General features: G+C 28.1%; 2 protein-coding genes across 2 annotated transcripts in view; both read right to left on the bottom strand.

The window, feature by feature from the left end:
• LOC103579506 (uncharacterized) overlaps positions 1 to 21,188 on the bottom strand; it is a 112,106-nt gene that overhangs the window by 25,293 nt on the left and 65,625 nt on the right. The window lies entirely within an intron of this gene.
• On the bottom strand, positions 13,983 to 15,335 carry LOC103579507 (DNA-directed RNA polymerases I and III subunit RPAC1). Its single transcript, XM_008560927.2, has one exon. The coding sequence runs from the start codon at positions 15,133 to 15,135 to the stop codon at positions 14,092 to 14,094; it is 1,044 nt and encodes a 347-aa protein (XP_008559149.1). The 5' UTR covers positions 15,136 to 15,335; the 3' UTR covers positions 13,983 to 14,091.

Here is a 21,188-nt window from a genome sequence, read left to right as displayed (position 1 = left end):
TTCAAAATATATAGGAAATATTTCCAGTTATATAGCTACACAAGAAATAATGGAAGTGGTTCCTAAGTGGCAGGAAAAGAAAACAATTTTTGGGATATTGTGGTACTGTGGCGCCCACTTTCAAAATATATAGGAAATATTTCCGGTTATGTAGCTACACAAGAAATAATGGAAGTGGTTCCTAAGTGGCAGGAAAAGAAAACAATTTTTAGGATATTATGGTACTGTGGCGCCCACTTTCAAAATATATAGGAAATATTTCCAGTTATATAGCTACACAAGAAATAATGGAAGTGGTTCCTAAGTGGCAGGAAAAGAAAACAATTTTTAGGATATTATGGTACTGTGGCGCCCACTTTCAAAATATATAGGAAATATTTCCGGTCATGTAGCTACACGAGAAATTATTCTGGTTTACAATGCTATGGTGTAATTTTTCTTTTTAGAGGTATACTATTAGGCCTTGAGCAATCCCATATCCGGCGAATTAGTCAAATTTAAATTCAATTTCAATTTTCAATTTTTAAACCAAATCAAATTCAGTTTAAACCAGAATCCGAAGGTCGGCGATGGAATGAATCTCGGGTGCGAAAGACCTCACACGTGTGTGAAAAATTCTTTTGGCATGTGTCGTAGTTAAGCTGAATCATGTTGGCCATCTAACGGAAATTGAAATAAACACATGGGAAAATTACTATGGCCACAGTAAAATTGACCATAGTAATTTTTTCATATTCATTTCAATTTCCGTCAGGTGGCTAATATGGTCCGACTTCACTATGATGCCTCAGCATTTCAAACAAAAATAATTTTTCCGTGATGTATTGAATTGGAAATGGTTCCTATACTTTGAAAAAATGGTTTCTATACCAGAGGAATTGGTCCTACAGGAAAAAAATCATATAAATTTATTATCAAATATAAAATTGCTTATTTACTTCTTATATAATTGCGTCTTAGTTCAGTGAAGGCTGAACCTGGTATTACATTAATCCAAATTTTTACGACCTTTTTTGGGTATTCCAAAATCATATTTGAAATACAGTTTCTATAATAAGGACTTCAAAAATTTTCTTTCCATAAAAAAATAAAAAATAATCACATTGAAAAACGAATTATCCAAATTTTCAAAAATATGGTTATACACTTTATAAAAAAACATAATTCGAAAAAAATTTCGCAGGTTTTAATTTTTGAGGTTCCAAAATTATCGACTCAAGGTTCAAAATTGTCTCAAATTTGGAAGTTCGTGTTATGAACTTTTTTGGAACATTTTCGGGATCAAATTTTTTAACGAGTAGACGCAAAAAAAAATTTTTGTTCAAATCACAGTTTCATTTCGAAACTATGATTGTTTTATTTTTTCTCACTAAATGCTGCGTTACTATGGGAAACTGTAATTTTATTTTTTTTCCGTTCATTGGTTCCAATAATTATAATTAACAAAAAGTAAATAAATAATAAAATTTTCAGGTTTAACTGAAACAAAATGAATAATAAAAAACAATACTTTCATTTTTGATAATTGAGAGTCAATAAATCAACCGATAACCAAATATTGGTTTACGAAAAGAGATTAAAGAGGCTCGAGGCGTTAAAAGAGAATACAAGATTAATGTTTATCTGACTAAATTGCCGAGTTAATAACACATTAAATCATGTAAATCATTATGATTTTGTAATGTTGAGTTTATAATATAGTTATTTTGAAACGATTAAAGATTTATGTCTCGACAGGATATATGAATGAACACACTACAAAGAATAGAATAATCGTATAAAGTTAAGTTACTCTCGATTTATGTGATTATTTGTAGCTATTCGACGCTAAGTCTAGACTTGTATATTAATTTTTTAAAAATAGTATTAAATAAAATAAAATTTCAACAAATAGAAAAATTTAAAATGTAAAACCGGCGTTGCGAGACGATTTGCAATTAAGCTTTGCTATTTTCATGACCGATTAATCATACAAACACGTTCGCAAGATCGTTTTCTATCGAATGAATGATGAGATCTCGATCTTTGCCGGAAGTTTATTGTGGTGGGGGAATACGAATCCTGGAATATATAAGAGAAAGAGATGGAAGCTTTTGTGATCATGTTGTAAATATATATATGTAATAATAAATAATAATATAAGTTAAGTTAGCATGTTACTCTTCCTTATTTATTATTAGCTTTGTTATTTTTTTTTTTAAGTTTTTTAACGAGAATAAGACTAGCGAAAGGATTAACTTTCGGTAGTTTATTATAAGTGTAAGTGAGAGTTCACATAAAATGGACATTACAAATTGTGTTATTATTATATTTATTGTTACTATATTACTCACTGAGATAAGTACTAGATTTATGTTACATTGCATACATTTGTTGTTATTATTTTTCATTTTTTTAACTGCAAGGTTAACAGTCTCGGTTAAACGATGTTTTAAATTGTCCAATAAATTGCTCATTTTTATTGCATATACCTTCGAAAAATTATCAAGTCTACTTACGAGTTCAATAAATTATTCAAGTTCTTAAATCTAATTTTCATCCAAGTTTTATGGACTAAATTTTTTTTTTGAAGTAAAAATATTTGTAGTCAGGTATGGCCTTTTTTTGAATAGGCATATTGAATTATATATATGAGATTTCACTATGACTGATTACAAATATATATATATATATATATATATATATATATATATATATATATATATATATATATATATATATAGAGTAGAGGGTAAGTCCAAAATTTTATTAAAAAAATATTTTTTTCTTTAAGTGTTTTTCAAATATTCTAAAATCACTTTTGTAAATTAAATTGAGCATTATTTTGAATTTTTTTGACGCTTTTTAATAAAAAAATGAAAATAAATTTTTTTTTTTTAATGTTTGTCTACAGTCTCTAAAAAAAATATGGGGTGAGTTGATCACTACACGGAGAAAAAATTATAGTAACTGTTCCTAGAACGTTTATGAAATATCATCCCATACCGTTATGGTAATGATTACTTGGGATTATAGGATATAGACCCATACTTTCTGGGAAAGTTTCCATAAGTATGGGAACAATTTCTATCATTATGGTAACAGTTCCCATATCGCATATGAAAGAATCATGGTAATGATTACCATACTCATAGGAACAGTTCCCATAAGCAAATAGGAACCAATCCTATAACCACATTGTAACGGTTCCTAAGCGTATATGTTAATGGTTACCATAATATTATGGTAATCATTCCCATAATATTATGGTAACTATTCCCATAATATTATGGTAACTGTTCCTATCATATTATGGTAACCATTCCCATAATATTATAGTAACTATTCCCATAATATTATGGTAACGATTACCATAATATTATAGTAGCCATTACCATGATTTCATAGGAACTATTCCGATACCATATGGGAATTATACCCATAATTATAGGAATGATTACCATAATATATATGGGTGCCGTTCCTATAATCAACATTTCAAAAAAAACCGGTTACCATGCAGTATGGGAACCATACCCATAATATATTGTAACTGTTACCATAATTTTCTCTCCGTGGAAATATTAGTATAACCATTTCGGAATTTTGATAAAAAAAAAAAAATTCTCTAGTATTTCTTGACCAAATTATTGTAATAGATATTAACAAAAAGTTGACTTAATAATACGAACTGTAAAAAAAATTTTTTTTTTTTCATTCAATTTTTTTGTAAATTTTGAAACGAGAAACTTAGTAATTATCAATTATTACTTGAATATTAACATATAATTTATTTCATATTCTTCAATTTTTTAACAAGCGCAATAATTTTTTTTTTAATCAAAATTTAAAAAGGGTCGCACTTCTTGGCATGACCAACTTACCCTTATTTTTTTTTTCTAAGGACTACATCTTAATATTTACAAAATAAGTTTTTTTTAAATTGCGTCTTATTTTACCTCGCTCTCCCCTATAAATATAAAGTATCAATTTCTATATATGAACCTTATATATTTTTTTTATATAAGACACCTCTAAATAGTCAATATATTCTAACATCCACCGACTTTTTTAAAAATTGAAACTAAAAATAAAAAATAAGTCTCTACTTAGTTCGCATGCAGAACATGACATTGTCAAATTACTTATAATAAATTATTGCGATTAAAAAATAATAATCATACCCAATTTAAGTAATTGTGAATACTCACGTAAATAGTTAATTAATTACTGTACACCTTTTCAAATTGATTAATCCTAGAATCGTTATGCAAAAAAAAAAAAATATTCAATTAAACCAAGCAAATAAAAAAATAAAAAAAAGACTTTAATTTACAAGATTTAAAATAAAATGATTAGAAGAGAGGTAAATTCATTGGAAGCCGTAGTATTCGAACTTATTGACCCCACAATTAATCGTATAGTCGATCGTATAAGCTACGAATCCACAAGTTAACTTTTAAACGGTTTTATGGTCAACTTCTTGACTAACGCTACCTACACTCTGTTTTTCATCCTGCATACATACATATATGTTTACCTGCACATCAAGGTAATTCATTTGCATACGTCATTCATTGTATACTATGCAACGCCATACTAGTCAGTACTAGCTGCTAGTACTGAGTAATACAAGTAAAACGTAAGACAGAAATAAAAATGAAACGTAAAGAAATTCGTCACGGGGAACTGCTTGCGGCTTTTAAAAGTCATTGCTGCACTTTACTAGCCAATTGGGTTTGTGTACACGTGGGTTTTATTTACTATACGATATATAACCTTAAAGAACTTGTATATACACTATGCACACCATGGTGTGCACATATACAAATATATGTATATATAATAATAGTAAACGGAAAACTATTACAGTGTACGACCGTCAACTTTCGTATCGTTTTCTATTATGACAAGCCGGCTATTAATTTATACGAACGTTATATTTTACTGTACGATCATTCAAACTTTTTAGTATTGCATTCATGTGAGCCCTAATTTCGATTAAAATTTTCCGAGGTCAAAAGTACGGTCTATTGTATTCATATTAAAAAAAATTAGTTTCAAAAAGACTCGAAAATGGTTGATGTGCAAATTTTATAAATTTGAGACAGAACTTTTTTGAGCTCAGGATTTTTATAGAAAAATAACATCGTAAATTGAGATTTTTGTGTGGACAAACTTTAAGTCGAATGAGAACGTTTTTGAAACAATTTTCAACACGTATTTTGAAACATTCATATTCTACTCAATATTTGTCATCATAAAGTTCAAAACCAGATGTATTTTCTACTTTTCAAATCCTAAAAGTGTTGAACTTCTAGTTTTACTTTGTTTCAAATTTCGAAACTTATATTTACAGGCTGAAATTTTTGGAATCGTTTGATCGAATTCTTATTGAGAGAGTATAGAGTGAACAGTCTAGTAAATGAACACGATCAGTAAATTTTTGCCTAAATCATTTAGATTTTAATGACAATTACATCAAGAAAATATTTCATTGCTATTCAATTAGCAACTTCTGAAACTTCGATTTTAATTGTGTTACATTTTTTTTGGGCTTACTCTTATACATTTAGGACTGATTCGCAGTGAATATTCACTGAATCGCATCACTTTTCACTGAATCATTTTAAGAGGATGTACAGTTTAGAAAACATGCATCGAATTGGTATTGAAAGTGCGCAATCACATTTTGATAAAGTTCTAGAATTATTTAGCTTGATATTGAAAAAGTAAAAATTTATTTGATAATTTTACTGACATCAGTCGAAAGCAGAACAAAAGCCATTATCAGTATTCTGTACGAGTTCTCTATATGTAGCAAACTATTACTTATTCACTGGCATTTTACATGAATCTATATTATTTAATGACTTATTATTACGTCATACATCTTGATTTATATAACACTGTATTTATTTTATAAATCTAATAATAAATAAAATCACTGTATCCAAGAGAGCATTGAATAGACTACTCTAAATACGAATCGTAATTTAAATTACCGTGGGATTAGAAACTTTTTTTAAAAATTGAATAGATTAATTAGTAATTATTTTTAAAAATGGTTATTGGTTTTGTGAATTTATTATTTTATGACTGTGGGATGAAGAGAAATAATTGTAACATTTCATTTATAAGTATTGATGTATGTAGATAAAATAACGAGTTGGAGTTCGTGGTAAAAGTAATGATTCGCGACTTATGAACTGTTGTACGATTGACGCTTTTATTATAAATCTACATATATAAGATACCGTTCGTGTAAGAATTGCTATTCATGCAAGGAAATAATGTTGTTATTGATTATTTTACTTTTTTTTTATCCGGTAGTTGCTTAGACAGATTATTAATTTTAATTTAGTTATATAAAGTTATTATTGTTATATAAAGTAATCGTGATATATTTCTGTCATTTTATTATTATTATTATTATCATATTATTATTATTATTATTATTATTATTATTATTATTATTATTATTATTATTATTAAGTTATTTAATAATAAAAAAAATTTTATGAAGAGTCAAGACTAAATATTCTGTAGAAAAACATTTTTTTTGCAACAGCTGTATTGAAAGTTCAATTTCCGAACGCTGTGTCGCGTCGGAAGCGCTAAATATATTCAACCTTGTTTATACATTTTACTTAACTGCACTTGTGTGCTAAATAACCTATTACTTCACAGTTTTAACTCTACTATAGTAACGTAGTAACAAGATGTCACGACCAGTGCTGCCAGAACGTGCGATATTTTTACCCCCTCCTGAGGTGAAATAGCATTGAGTGTAATGGCGGGGGGGGGGGGGGTAAAAATATCGCACGTTCTAGCAGCACTAGTCACGACAAGTAACTTTATTTAATTCTGCTCTCTATAACGAACAACGAGATTGTACTTGAAGCGATTGGAACGCCACCACACGTTGCGACAACGCATTACTTTTTGTCGCTCATGTGATATTGTATATGATAGACAGCTTAATATCGTCAAAAATTTGATTTAATATAAAATTTTAATTTTTTATTTCTCGAAAATTGAAGTTTATAGTAAGGTTTGCTAAAAATAATGTATTCTACAGGTTGACTAAGAAGTGACCATGGTAATTCTGATCACGCCATTTGCTTTAAGGTTATGATACATTAAAATTTGACTTATTCGTCTTCATGTCAATGCATCATAAGCCTTACGCTCGTCGCGACAACATGATTGTCAAATTATTCGCACTTTAGTCCACATATAGCATAAGTTACTATAAATAATGTGACGGCCTATATATTGAAATTAATATAAGGGAGAGTGGCTGAAATTAAGACACGACATGTTAACAGAAAACAAAATCAAATTTTTTGTTTGTAAATTTTTAGCGTCTCTAAAAAAATACGGGGCAAGTTAGACAACCCAAATAGTGTATGACTTTTTGAAAATTTTGAGATAGAATATGTGCACTACTAAGCTGTTTTAAAATCTAGAGCATATTTTGTTGGCATTAGCAACTTATTTAGAAGTACACTTGGGCAATTTGTAATTAAAATGAGTTATTGCAAGGTAATACCTCTGGAGCTATTACTATAGTGGCTGTAGTTAACTGTTGAGCTTGATACTTCGAAAAAGACGAGAAATGATAAAAGCGTAAAAAGTGTTTTTTTTTTTTTTTTTTTAACTTTTAGATACTCCGTCAGCGAGGAGTGAAAATAACTATACTCTACTTAAAACCTCGTGTCTCACGACATAATTTTATTCTTTCGTTTTATGGACTACGTTCTAACATTTTTCGTACTCTTTTCTTCTAACTTTTACCCAGGCCTCTCAAAAGTAATGAGTATTTTTAACGATTTTGTTTTACAACCCATTTTTATTACTCGTTTTACGTAAATGATCATACTTAAAATATTTTTCACGCCATAAAAATTTTTTTTTTTTAAATTATACACTGACCTTATAATTTACTTTTTCATCCCACTAAAAATAATTTAAAATTTTTTTTAAAACTTTTACTAAAATTTCCATAATTTACAATAAGCATAAATTTCAAATTTTTAAATTTTAAACTGACCTGTAATTTATTTTTTTTATCTCACTAAAAATAATTTTAAAAAATTTATAAAAAAATTTTCCTCGAGTTTCCAGAAAATTTTAATAATTTTCAACAAAAAAATCTAAAATTATGCGACAAAAAAACATATTTTTTTCCATCTAAAAATATGATATTTAAATTTATGACCAAGCTTAGCTTTAATATTAAAAATCAATTTTAAAATTCAAATAATCATGAGTGCCAACTCAGTTTGAATCCATCTACAAACTTAAGATAAAAAGCTGACGATATCTTCCGAAGCTAAAAAATAAAAAAAGAATGTAAATAAAAAATAAAATATTAGTAATCAAAGGATTAACTTTAAGTGAGAATAAAAGCACGTTGACCTTGTCACAAGCATCAACACACACACACAACACACAGCTCATTCGCACAATCGGCCTCGACTTTTATTGCTTACAACGTCTACTCTCGCGACTCGCGACAATACGTTCATTCGTTTCATTCGCGTTCTCTGAACTCAAATGTATTATACATACATAACAACACATCCCCAATACAACAAACTAAATAACATTGGCGCCGTGTTATCGTAATCGTATGAGATGACTTCCCGGTAGCGTTTGGCGTCTCTGTAAGCCAAGAAGAAGAATCGAAGAAGGACATTTCGTTCCCAGAATATTATGCACTTTCATTTCTTTTCAGCCATTGTGTCCTAACATTATTCACCTCTCGTTATTATTATAACTATTATATTATTTAATGGATTCGAAATTACTTATTCCATTAGTTTCCATTCAGGAGATTACAGCGCGTTCAATATTAAACGTTATTTTATTTTTTAAATTAATGCACGCGAGTTAGATTAATTGTCAAAAATTTTTAACTTCTAATTTAAGAAAGTTGTATATATTTTTATAATTATATATGAGGATTCGAAATGTTATTGGTGACTAGGGTTATCTCGTATCATAACACGTGAGATTTCTGGTCGTTGAAAATTTATTGATAGAAAAATATCTAACAGTTTGATGGGGAATGAGTGGGCAAAACGAGATTGAAGAATAATTCTATGAAATTTGAATATAGGGAAAAAGTCACTTTATATTTTTTGTGGCCAACGATACACTGAGTCCATTAAAAAATTCCTGAAAAAAATTTCGGACACTCAAAAGTGTTAAAAAAATTATTTTGTATAAAAGTCATAATTGAAATGTAAAAATAAAATTAGGAAAAAAAATTTTTTCAAATTTTTTGGGGTGATCCGCTTTGCCCACCCGGTCCGACTTGCCCTTCTCCCCCCAACATAAACATACATACATATATACATTAGGGTGGTCATTAAAAATTAAATTTTCTCAGACACCCTATAAAATAGTAGTTTATCTATCGAGTGCGAGCGTCTTAGACTCGATTGTACTAGATAAATACATTAGTTTTTGTGACAGATATTTGAAATTTACTACATTTAGTGCCGATAAATGGCAGGTTGTAAATCCGCGTTTATTTATTTGATAAGATTGTTTTGAGTATTAGTTGAAATCTAGAGAGAAGTCGGTAAGTGGATGAATAAAAATGATGATAAATTTTGTCACAAGATGGCCTGTTAAGTTACTTCGATATTTTTTGGTCGTTTGCTATCGCACATGTAACCAAAAAATATTTTTTGATCCGATGATGACGTCACTTTTAAAACGATTAGGTATCTTTTTTACCAGCTGTATCTTATCTAATATTTTTAGCTGCCGGCTATAGGCGCTAAATGTCGTAGATTTCAAGTGTCTGTCACAAAAAGCTTCTTTTTAGTGAAAAAATACATGGGGAATTTAGGTTTTTCGTTTTAAGTAAAAAGGACACGTGCCTCAGGACGATCAAAGTTCATTTTTCGATACAATCGCAATTTTTTAAAAATATCTCATGAAATATGGAGATTAAAGGAAAAAACCATAGGAACAATTTTGTAGGAAATTAAATTCTTGACAAAAAAGGTTATATTCATATTTATTATAAAATGTGTATTTATGAAGATATTTTAAAAAAACTCTTCTAGATCTTATTAATTGGGCATTTTAAGGATAACGAATGTTAAAAATAACGTTTTTTCATAAATATAAACAACTTTGTAGCTCGTAACATATCAATTATTAATGCTTGTTACAGTTTCTGTATACTTAGCAAAATGTTATTTTCAAAATTTGTAATCCTTAAAACGCTCAATTCATCAGATCTGAAAAACGTTTTTTCGAAATATCTTCATAAATACACATTTTTTAGAAAAATTGAACATGACCTTTTTTGTCAAGAATTTAATTTCCTACAAAATTGTTCCTATGGTTTTTTCCTTTAATCTGCATATTTCATGAGATATTTAAAAAAAACTACGATTGTATCGAAAAATGAACTTTGATCGTCCTGGCACGTGTTCTTTTTACTTAAAATGAAAAAACTAAATTCCCCACGTATTTTTTCACTAAAAAGAAGCTTTTTATAGGGCGCCTGAGAAAATTTAATTTTTAACGACCACCCTAATATACATATATGTTTTAACGAATCAGTAATGCTAATGAAAAAAATGGCAGACGTCAAATGTAAATAAAATTCAAAGTCCATAGAAATAATCAAGCTGATAAGACACCTGAATAATTAATAACAATCCAATGCCCAATAACTTCCTTAAAAAAAAAAAAATCCTTGTTCCTGTTAGTGCACATAATTTTTTATTATCACTTTTATAATTTATTATTTTCCATCGTTCGTACAGCTCTGGTGGTTGCTGTCAATGTGATAAATTGATAATCGATTAGCTGATGGGAAAACCGATAGAACAAAATAAATCAAATGAATTAAATGATAATAATACTTTAGTTAGTATTTCCGGCTTGTATAAAATGTGCCTATAAAATAATGTGTGATATTAATAATACTATATATATATATATATATATATATATATATATATATATATATATTTAATAGATGTATTATATTATAAAGATATATAAAGAGTTAAAAAGAGAATGAGAGTGATGAGGGACAAGATTTTCTTAATAATATATATAAATTACCGACACTTGCTTTCAGTGTGTTTATTAATTGGTTGTTGGTACGTTGAAAAGCAATGTCTATCAGTGGTTTTAAGAGTGAGTAGAGTGGGCGTACAAGTTTATTTAACAGGAGGATTTCTCCTGGCTAATCACTTCATTCATCCATCATAGCATTATATTTATGTTGTGTCTTGTACTGGAGTTGTATTAAAGAAGACAACTACTAATGTAATGTAAGAGAGTTAAGAGTCCGATGAGAAAGATGTTCATTCAGAGCTACAATAAAAGCTCTTTTTATTATTATTGTTTCGGATGAGACACAGGAGTAGAGAAAGCGGATTAAAATGCCCGGGTCACTTGATGTTCCTATTAGAACTTTAATTGTCCTCTTGTTTATCGTCGAGAAATAAAACCGATAAATTTGTTTATTTATTTTTATGGGAATTTTATTTTACTAGGGACATGCAAAAGGATGGTAATTCTGGTTGTTTACCTTGGGGGCTTCTTAAGGTCTAGTTAAGACCTTGGCTGGGGTTGAAGAACGATTTTCTATTGTAGGATTTTATTTTATTGTTATTGCTGGTGGTGGTGTGAAAAGATTATTTCAATTAAGTGGGAGATTAAAGACAGTGGAATTAATGAGGAAGAAATTAAATTTTTATTTTTAGTTGCAGGACATTAGACATATTTTTTTATTTTTAAATATTTTACTGCCGTATAAAAAGTGAATTTAATAAAGTTTTGGAAATGAGGGGTCATTTAAAAAAAAAATACTAAATGAAAAAAAGCTGGAGCTGACCATCTTAGACCTACAGGACAGTTGGAACACTTGGTACTCCAGCCTGGACTGTGGACAGCTTAAAAAATTTTTTTTTGTTTTAGTTCTTGCAATATGAAAAAAACATTCTTTGAATATATTTTACATACATTTTTATTGCAACTTATTGTTTATATTTGCTATGTAAAGGTCGAGTAAAAAAGATATTAAGGAATGGGCATATTTAGAAATATAGATAATTAGGAATAGAGTTATTCAAGAATAACGATATATAAGAGTTAAAAAAATTAACAATAAATATTTTTCAAAAATAGTCTCATTTATGAGTAGATTTATTATGGAATAGACCTATTTGGTACACTGAAAAAAAAAAACATTTGTCCCAAATAAATTGATTTATTTGTGGTTTTTTTTCAAATATTTCTTAATCACAGATAAATATATTTGGTACAACTAGTGATGCAAAATGACGGTCATTTTTAACTTTGGTCAAACCACGAGCAATTGACGTCATTTTTTTTTGGTCAGTCACAAAAATTCATGAGCATTTTTTTTTCTTTTTTACGAAAATTCCTCTAAAAAAAAAAAAAAAAAAAAAAGCAACCTATTTTATATGCAACCTAAATATTTTAAATATTGAAAACAAAATTTATCCAAAAACTCTGACGATAATAAATAAATTTGGCTTGCTCAACTACTTAGATGGAAAATGACCGTCAAAAATTTTTCGGTCATTTTTTGGTCAAATTTTTAATAATTTTTTATTCTCATTTCGCGGGAATCGACATTAAATTCAAAATGACGAGCACATGTTTAGCTTTACATCACTAGGTACAACTAAATACGACAGTTGATTCAAATAATTTTATAATTTGGCAGAAATATTTCATTTATTTGAGGTAAGTAAACTACTCAAATATATTATATCTTTCTCACAATTAAATATTTATTTGGCCATATCCAAATATACTATACCTTTGGTTCAAATAAATCTTTTTTTCAGTATATAGAGATATTTATGAATAAAGAAGTAAAGGATACTCCGTAAAAAAGAATAAGTTAAATAGGTGAATATTCATTAATTTCATTTATTCATGTTTATAGAGTAGAGTTATTATCTTGCCATTTTATTGACGATTGTAATAGATATCAGAACATATAGGAATTTTATTCATCAGAATTTGTTCACTAGAGAATAGGGTTGTGAATATCGACATTATTGAATTTCGAATTGAATATCGAAAATAAGTAAATTTTCACTAATTCCAAGTGCAAATCGAACCATTAATTTCAAAAAGTGGTTCAGTTGCCACTCAGAATTAGTGAATATTCAATTATTTCACTTATTCATGTTTAGAGAGTATCTTATAAATGTAATGACAAAAATTATTAAAAACTATTTAATAAAGTTAATAAATAATTTCTGTGTAATAAAATAATTAGAAAAAAAATTTGTTTACTTACTTTTATTTTTTTTTTTTTAATAGGATAGTAAACACTGTTTTATTAACTTTTATATATAAGCTATTCCATTAACTAATTTTTAATTTTTAATGGAAAGTGATTTTAGTAGCTATTAAAATTTGCTTTTTAATAAAAAAAAATTTTATTACCCTTCAAAAATTTATTTCCAATGACAAATTACTCTGTTGGCGATTAAAATTTTTCTTACACTCAAAAATAATTCCATTATCCATTAAAATTTCATTTTGAATAAAAAATAATTCTATTAGCCTCTAAAATTTTTTTTTCCTACAATATATTTCTATCGACCATAAAAAATATTTTTTCAATGAAAAATAATTCCATTATCCATTAAAATTATTTTTTCAATAAAAAATAATTCTACTGGCCTTTAAAAATTTTTCATCAATAAAAAATATTTCCATCGATAAAAAAAAAGTGTATTTTAACGCAAAAAATAATTTCATTATCTATTAAAAATTTATTTTATAATATGTAATATTATAATTAATATTAAATACTCTCCCATAAAAAAATCCGAACATATATTTAATTCCAGACCACCCTACTTTCCTCTCCAAAAAAAATGACCTCCGACAAGACATAAACAACAATTACTTGTCCCACCGTAGCACTAAAATGTAATTACTTAAATTACCTAAAATACTCCCAACACTAATAATTTTTAAATCTTTTATTTCTATACAAAAAAAAATAATTACACCATCAATTATTACAAAGCAATTAAATAAAATAATAAAGTCTTCATCTTGTAAAAAAAAAAAAACTTAATGTATCGAATCAAGTTCCTCTAAAAAGGTGCGACACTTTCCCTTCAACACTTTGACAGCTTCTAGAAACAAATACCCAGGCGGCATCGCGCCAATAGACTCAATATTGAATATAAAATGGTCCGGAATACGTTCCAATCTAACACTATTTTTAAAAACATCATGTCGGAAAACATTTCTCGAGCAGCTGTCATACCTTGCGTCCTTAACCCGAGCCTCGACTTCACCTTTCTTTTTATTTTTAACCAACTCAATAACTCCCGGGCTAAAACAAGTCTTGAGTAACTCAGCATCCTGACCAGTTATCGGTTTCCTCAATTGAATTACTGGCATCAGACGATAGCATGCAGTGGCAACTGGTGAAAATTTAGCATGATCTTTACCAATACCTTTGACAGCATGCATGTAAGCATGAATTTCATGACCTGGTATGAGCTTAGCAATTAAAATATCAGGCTCCAGCATTCCGAATTGTTTTTCACCATCAGGATACATGTCTGCCTGTCTACCAATTGGTACCCATTTAATGTCACTGCTGTAGACTTCGCTGTTGCGGTACATGTCGCTATTGAGACGTGAATCCTTCGGTGCATTTGGATTTCGTGTGCAAATTATTTTTAATTCATACCTCAAAGTATCCTGGTCACTTACTTCTTCTTCTTCGGCTGAACTGGTTTCAGTTGTTGCGGGAAATTCAAATAATTTTGGATCTGCTCTGAGCGGCAGAAGTCCCAGTCGATGCGCAAGCACTTCATCTTGAATTAAACTTGTGTTGTTCAACATGTAGACTTTATCAATAGCCATTGATGGAACTTCGCTTAATAAAATTCGTCGAAATGAATTGGCTAGTGCTGCTGTACAACCGATTAAATCAAACTCCAGTTCTCGTTTGTCATCAGATTGTCTTACGATATTTATTTTTAAATTTTTTCGAAAATTTTCTAAACTCCATTTTGTGAATTGCAAATTTGAAAATTCAGACACGTTTGGAATTCCGTATTCTTCTAGAGTAACACGTGGTGAATGAGTTTTTTTATCCATTTTCAGTTTGTCTAGGTTAGATCTGATCACTATTTTATTTATTGGCGCACATTCACTTGACAGTTATTTTTTATTTAGGAAATTAATTAATTTAATTTTTAATACTGATAATAATTGTAATTATTATTGCTTATTTATTTATTTATTTGTTCTGTGATAAATTTAAGTCTAGGTTATACACAACACGTGCTGACTACTCGCAGCCGCAGATATTTTATTTTTATTGAGATTTAAGGCTGGTGCGCAGTAGGCTGGAACTTGAGATTCTGCGCAACCAATGGTAAGTTTGAATATTCGATGGAAACGGGAAAGTAGGCGATTGGTCTGCTGATATTTGAATAGTTTTTGAAAATCAATTGATGGTAATTTGATTTGAAAATGAATTAATTCTTTTTTTTATGAATAAATTAATATTTCAATTAAATGAAGGAGAAAAAAGGTTATGAAAATATTGCAAAGATGAATTTTAAAAAATAGCGGGAAAATTTTTTAAATATTTGTTAATAAGATGAATTAGAAGAATTTTATTTTTTTATTTTATTGAAAAACTTGAAATATTGTAATTTAGTAAAATAAAAGGGGGGAAAATGGAGCGGCAGGGTAAAATGAGCAGTTTGAAAATGAGAAGACAAAATGGACATAATGGGGTATAATGAGTCGTTAAAAATTTTTTTTTAAATGAATTAAGAATTTAAAATCCAAACATTTTTGAAAAAAATAATTCAATTTAATTTTTTTGAAAATTTACATCTCAGATTTTCAATTTTTTTTTCGCATGATATTTATATTAAATATTAAGTGACGAAAAAAAAATATAAATAGTAAATAAAAATCACTGGCATTTTTTTTTACTTTACTTTCCCCTACTTTTTTGTAAAATTAAATTTCATATTTAATTGTTAACTTTTTAATAAATAAATTTTAAAATAAACAAAAATACGGGGAAGTTTGTTTTTAGATTTTTTTATTTCAAAACGATAACTTATAAAAAACAAGTATTTAAAAAAGCTGCATCTATAGTTTTTTTAATTGTCTACATGTGCATTTTTTTTTTTTTGCTTGTAGTTGATTTGTTGAAAAAAAAAATCCGAAAATTGTTAATTGTCTACTGACTTCAGGATCATGAAATTTCAATTTCTTTAAGTCATTTAATATTATTTTTAGCAAATAAAATATAAAAAAAAAATTTAATATCAGGATATCATTCCATGTTTCTCGCAGACCCTTTATTCTCGCACAAATTCACGTATCAATAACACCGACACTCCCACTACTAATAACCACGCCTTTTAACCTCTTGATTTTTTTCCAAATATCCTCGATGGGAAGAAAATCAAATCTACTCAGTCTACTATAGTTCGAAATCTCAAATTTCGTATAGGCTACAATTCACTCACAAAATTTCACTCAACTCCCAATCAATAGCAACTCTACGTAAATTTTGTTTATTCCATATCTCGGCAAAAACACAACTACGCCGCCCATTTTTCATTGCATGTTTTTTTCAACTGATATATAAAATTTGAATACGATTGTGACCGTTGAAAATTATTGGATATTCTTAAAAAGTGGAAGAGGGGAGGCTATCTGACAACGCCCTTAAAACATTGTATGAAAAAAAAAAAAAAAAAAAAAAACTAAACTAAGTAACCCAATACCGCCGTTTAAAATAAAAAAATGTCCGCATCCTAAGACCTTGGCATTAAAATACATTTAGGACATTTTTAATGAGTATTCAGTAGTCTTAAGACCATAATCCTTTTAATTGTCAGTACGAAATTAAATATCACTATCAATATTTACATAACTTGAAACGTGTTATATGACTTGTTATATTAGTTAATGTAAATTCGCATTTAATTCTCATAAAAGATATCTCATACTAAATAGGATTTTCATAATATAAAAAAATATATGTTTATAAATGCAGCTTCCAGAAGTTTGCTATCTCAGTAGTTAGTCACTATGATCCTCATCCCTTACTTCATTCATGTCTAGCTTATCTGCGTACACACAACTACTAGTCATATGTTTACTTCATTTTTATTTATTTATTTACTTCATTTAATACTTTATTCTCTTTTTGCTTCTTCATTTCCTCTTTTATCTTCTTCCTTCTTGTATATTACATACTTATTCTCTTACATTACAAATTATATATATTTCTTATATTTTTTTACTCTTTATCTTTACTATATGTCTGTAATTTTTAGTTTTAACTGAATATATACGTACATATATATGTATATATATAAAGTAGTATATATAATACAGCGTTAATGCTATTTAGGCTTGGGATAATTCACTGACGCGCGTTTATTAATGCCACTGATGCAGTGAGAAGCTAATGTAATGTAAGAGAGACCCGCAGTGCGCTTGCATACCTCATTAAATTACGGTACCCAATGCACCTACGTGTTGTAAAGGTCGAATGTGTACATATAAGAATATGAGGATGGACGAGTAAGAGAGTAAGTTAAGAAGAACAGACTGTGAGAGGGTCAAGGAGTCGATGGAGTTTAAATTAAAAAATTTATAATAAATAAATTAAATATGTATATATATTAATTTCATTTATAAATAAAAAATTTTCGGATGGAGTTATGAGAATACGGTTCATATTTGGTGGAAAAATTTATTGGAGAAAGACGGTGATTAATACTTTGGTTAATAAATTAATGGGGGATGCGAGAGGAAAAAATTAGCTTTTATATTTATGGCGGATTTTTGAAAATAAATTTTACGATTTTTGGAACCGTTAAAATTTTTTTCAAGGTCAATTTCAATGGCTTGAGTTATTTTTTAATTTCTCTACGGTAGTTTCTTTTTTTATTTTTATTGCGGATGAAGAAATATGTCTTTTTATAGAAGTGACTTGGTTAAAAGGTTTCATCATTTGGATGATAGTAATATTTACTGGAGCTGGAATTTTTTTTATATCGGTCAAAAAATTAGAAATTTTTCGTTTTTTGTACCTATGAAATTTAACTGTAAAAAAATTTTGATGACAGAAACTGATAATTTTTTAATAAAAGAAGACGGAGCTAAAATGATATTTTTCAAAAACTTTATCAATGACAGGCTCAAAAATTTATTATTTTAAAAAATATTGAGTTGGCATTTTTGAAAGTCTTAAATAATAGGAAAAATTTTTGGAATTTTTAATAAAAGTTGAATTTTATTTTAAAATATTCAAATGATTTCCGAAAATTTTTTATAAATTATTAGGATTTAGTTGAAACAGAATTTTTTTTTTTTACTAAATTTGCGTGTCGGGTATCAAATTAATGATTTTTTTCATCCAATTTTTATTGAAATTTTTTTTTAGGATGTAGATCAATTTTGCTAATTAAAAAATTAAATTAAAGCTGCTGCCCCCCCCCTCAATTTTAAAAACCAGCAGAAAACATTAAAAAACAATTTTAGATAGGGGAAGAGGGAGGGGGCAAAATGGGCCCCTTAAGAAATGAGGGCTTATGTGTAATATGAATGTCAGCCCATTTTACCCCACTCTCCCCTAATAGGGAAAGGGGGAATGGTCCTCTTAAAATTTTGAGTTCCTCGAATGATTTTGGGCAGAAATAGGTTCCCAAAATTAAAGTGGTCCATTTTGCCCACAGGGACCTACCCCCCCCCCCCCCCCCCCCCTCCTACTCCCCTACATATTGTCCATATTTAAGAAAAAAAAATTCATTCCGAATTTTGCTTCGGAAAAAAAAACTTCCATTTAAAATTTGAAAAATCTGTCAAATAAAAAAAATTTCCAAAGTTAATTTTAATTTAAAGAATAAAAAAAAAAAATTATTCAAATTTTCAAAACAAAAAAAATTTATTAATATTTCCGTTCTCTAAAAATTATCTGAAAGTTCTGAACCCCAACAATATTTAAGGCTTTTATTTGTATCGATAATTTCTACCATAAAATAAAAAGGTATTCCCAAATAAATATCAAAGCGATATTTGAATAAAAAAATTAATAAGCAAAATTATTATTATTTTTTACAACATCAATGGCGGAAGTTTTCTTTGTAAAAAATTTACAAGTGACTTGCTTACAAAAACCCCCCGATAAAAAATCTTTTATTACTGAAATATTGACGAGTAAAATAAAAGTAATAATATTTGTTAGTCCCTTGTATTGTGTCTCTCTTTTTACCTCAGTATTTATCCCGGGGATTTAAGTCGCGTGAACTGTTCCGGGATGTATGAAAGTTGTCCTCAGCCGAGAACAGAACGGTTACGCAAGTTTTTCAATAGAGGAAGAGTGCTCACTACCAAGATAAGTGAGAAAAGGATAAATAATACTTGTGCGAATTATTTATTTATTTTATTTTTTTTTTAAACTTACTTTTATTTACATTCTCAGTAGTAGGAATGAAAGAAGAGTAGAAGGAGGAGAGAATTTGCCACTTTTATAACCCGGTTGGCATCTGCCTCCATATATATATATATATATATATATTTAGAGGACTTTCACAAGGAATAAGAATAACGATATATGTTTCTAGTGGGCATTCGATGAAGTGAAAAAGAGATGCAACTTTAAAAAGGTAAAAAAAAAAAAAAGTAACTTCCCAGGTGGGTGGAACGTATTTCCCTGGTCTTATTGCAGAACCACCAGCATCTACTTGTCCATGGTCCAGGTAATGCCGACCTTTATTCTTATTTCTTTTACCTTTTTTTCCTGTCACGGGTATATATATATATATATATATATATTTGTCTCACTTTAAAATATATATTAACATATATGCGGTTACTCTTTAGCTTAAGAAATTCCATTTCAATTCATTTTTCTCTTTCATCCTCCTCCTGTATATATTTGTGTCGTACCGATATATAGTGTACTTTACGCAAGTATTTTGTCACGTGATTAAAAATTGTAAATGAAAGTGCAAATAAAATATTTTTAACCAGTATATATATATTAAAAATTATTCAAATACGTCGAATTTTTTATGTATTTTAAAACTTTTTTTTTAATTTAATTATTTTTAATTAATTATATATATATATATATATATAGATATTATTTTTGGATATATATAATACAAAATAAATATTTAATTATATTTGCACTGTAAAAAAATTTGGAGTGAATTCGGAGCACGGAAAAAAAATAGGCACTGCAACAGGACCCAATGTTGTAGGAGCAACAGGACAAAATCCTGTTGCAGCAACAGAATTTTTCCCGTGGAGTAAATAGGATAAGGATCAAATTTCATGTACTAATTTTTTTGTCCATACTGAAATTTCAAAATTTTAAAAAAGTTTAAATTTTGAAAAAAAAAAAAAAAAATTAACTTCGAAAAAAAATTTTAATTTTTTTCCAAATTAAAAAATTTCATTATACGGATAAAAAAATTACTACACGAAACTTATTCCTTATCCTATTTACTCCACAGGAAAAATCCTGTCGCTGCAACAGGATTTTGTCCTGTTGCTCCTGCGGGACTGCGCCTTGCTGCAGCGCCTATTTTTTTTTCATGGAGTGATTACGGATTTTATTTTGATCTAAATTGACTCCGTCGGAGTTCTGGAGTTTAAAAAAAATCACTCCGCATACGGGGTAAATAAGGAATTTATTTTCAGCAGAGTATTTCAGAGTGATCAGGATTTAAATCTGCATTTACTCCAATTCAGAGTTTTAGTATTAAAATAAAAAAGACTTCGAATTTGAACGGCATTCACTCTGCAAATTTTTTACAATATAAAATTATGGGAAAAATTGACCGCTAAATGGTAAAAAATTTTTATAATGTAATTTATACCCCAGTATAAAATTAAGAAAATTGATAAATTACATTTTCCTTTCCGGCATTTTTATTATTTTCATAATAATGAAAAATTTGAATATAGAAATTAATACTGTATTCACCCATACATAAATTTAAATAATTATACTTAATTTATCGTAAATAAAGTAATTAATTAAAAAATAAAAATGATTTTAGTATATCATAAAAAAATTTAATTAAAAATTAAGTATCAGAGGTTTGTAGAGCAAACAATTAGATACGTTAGTTTATCTGTATAATTAGTAGAGTAATTAT

This window comes from Microplitis demolitor, chromosome 5 (assembly GCF_026212275.2).
Source record: "Microplitis demolitor isolate Queensland-Clemson2020A chromosome 5, iyMicDemo2.1a, whole genome shotgun sequence".
Classification (NCBI taxonomy): Eukaryota; Metazoa; Arthropoda; class Insecta; order Hymenoptera; family Braconidae; genus Microplitis; species Microplitis demolitor.
The sequence above is the reverse complement of the archived record's forward strand: the minus strand, read 5'-3'. Positions and strand labels throughout refer to the sequence as shown.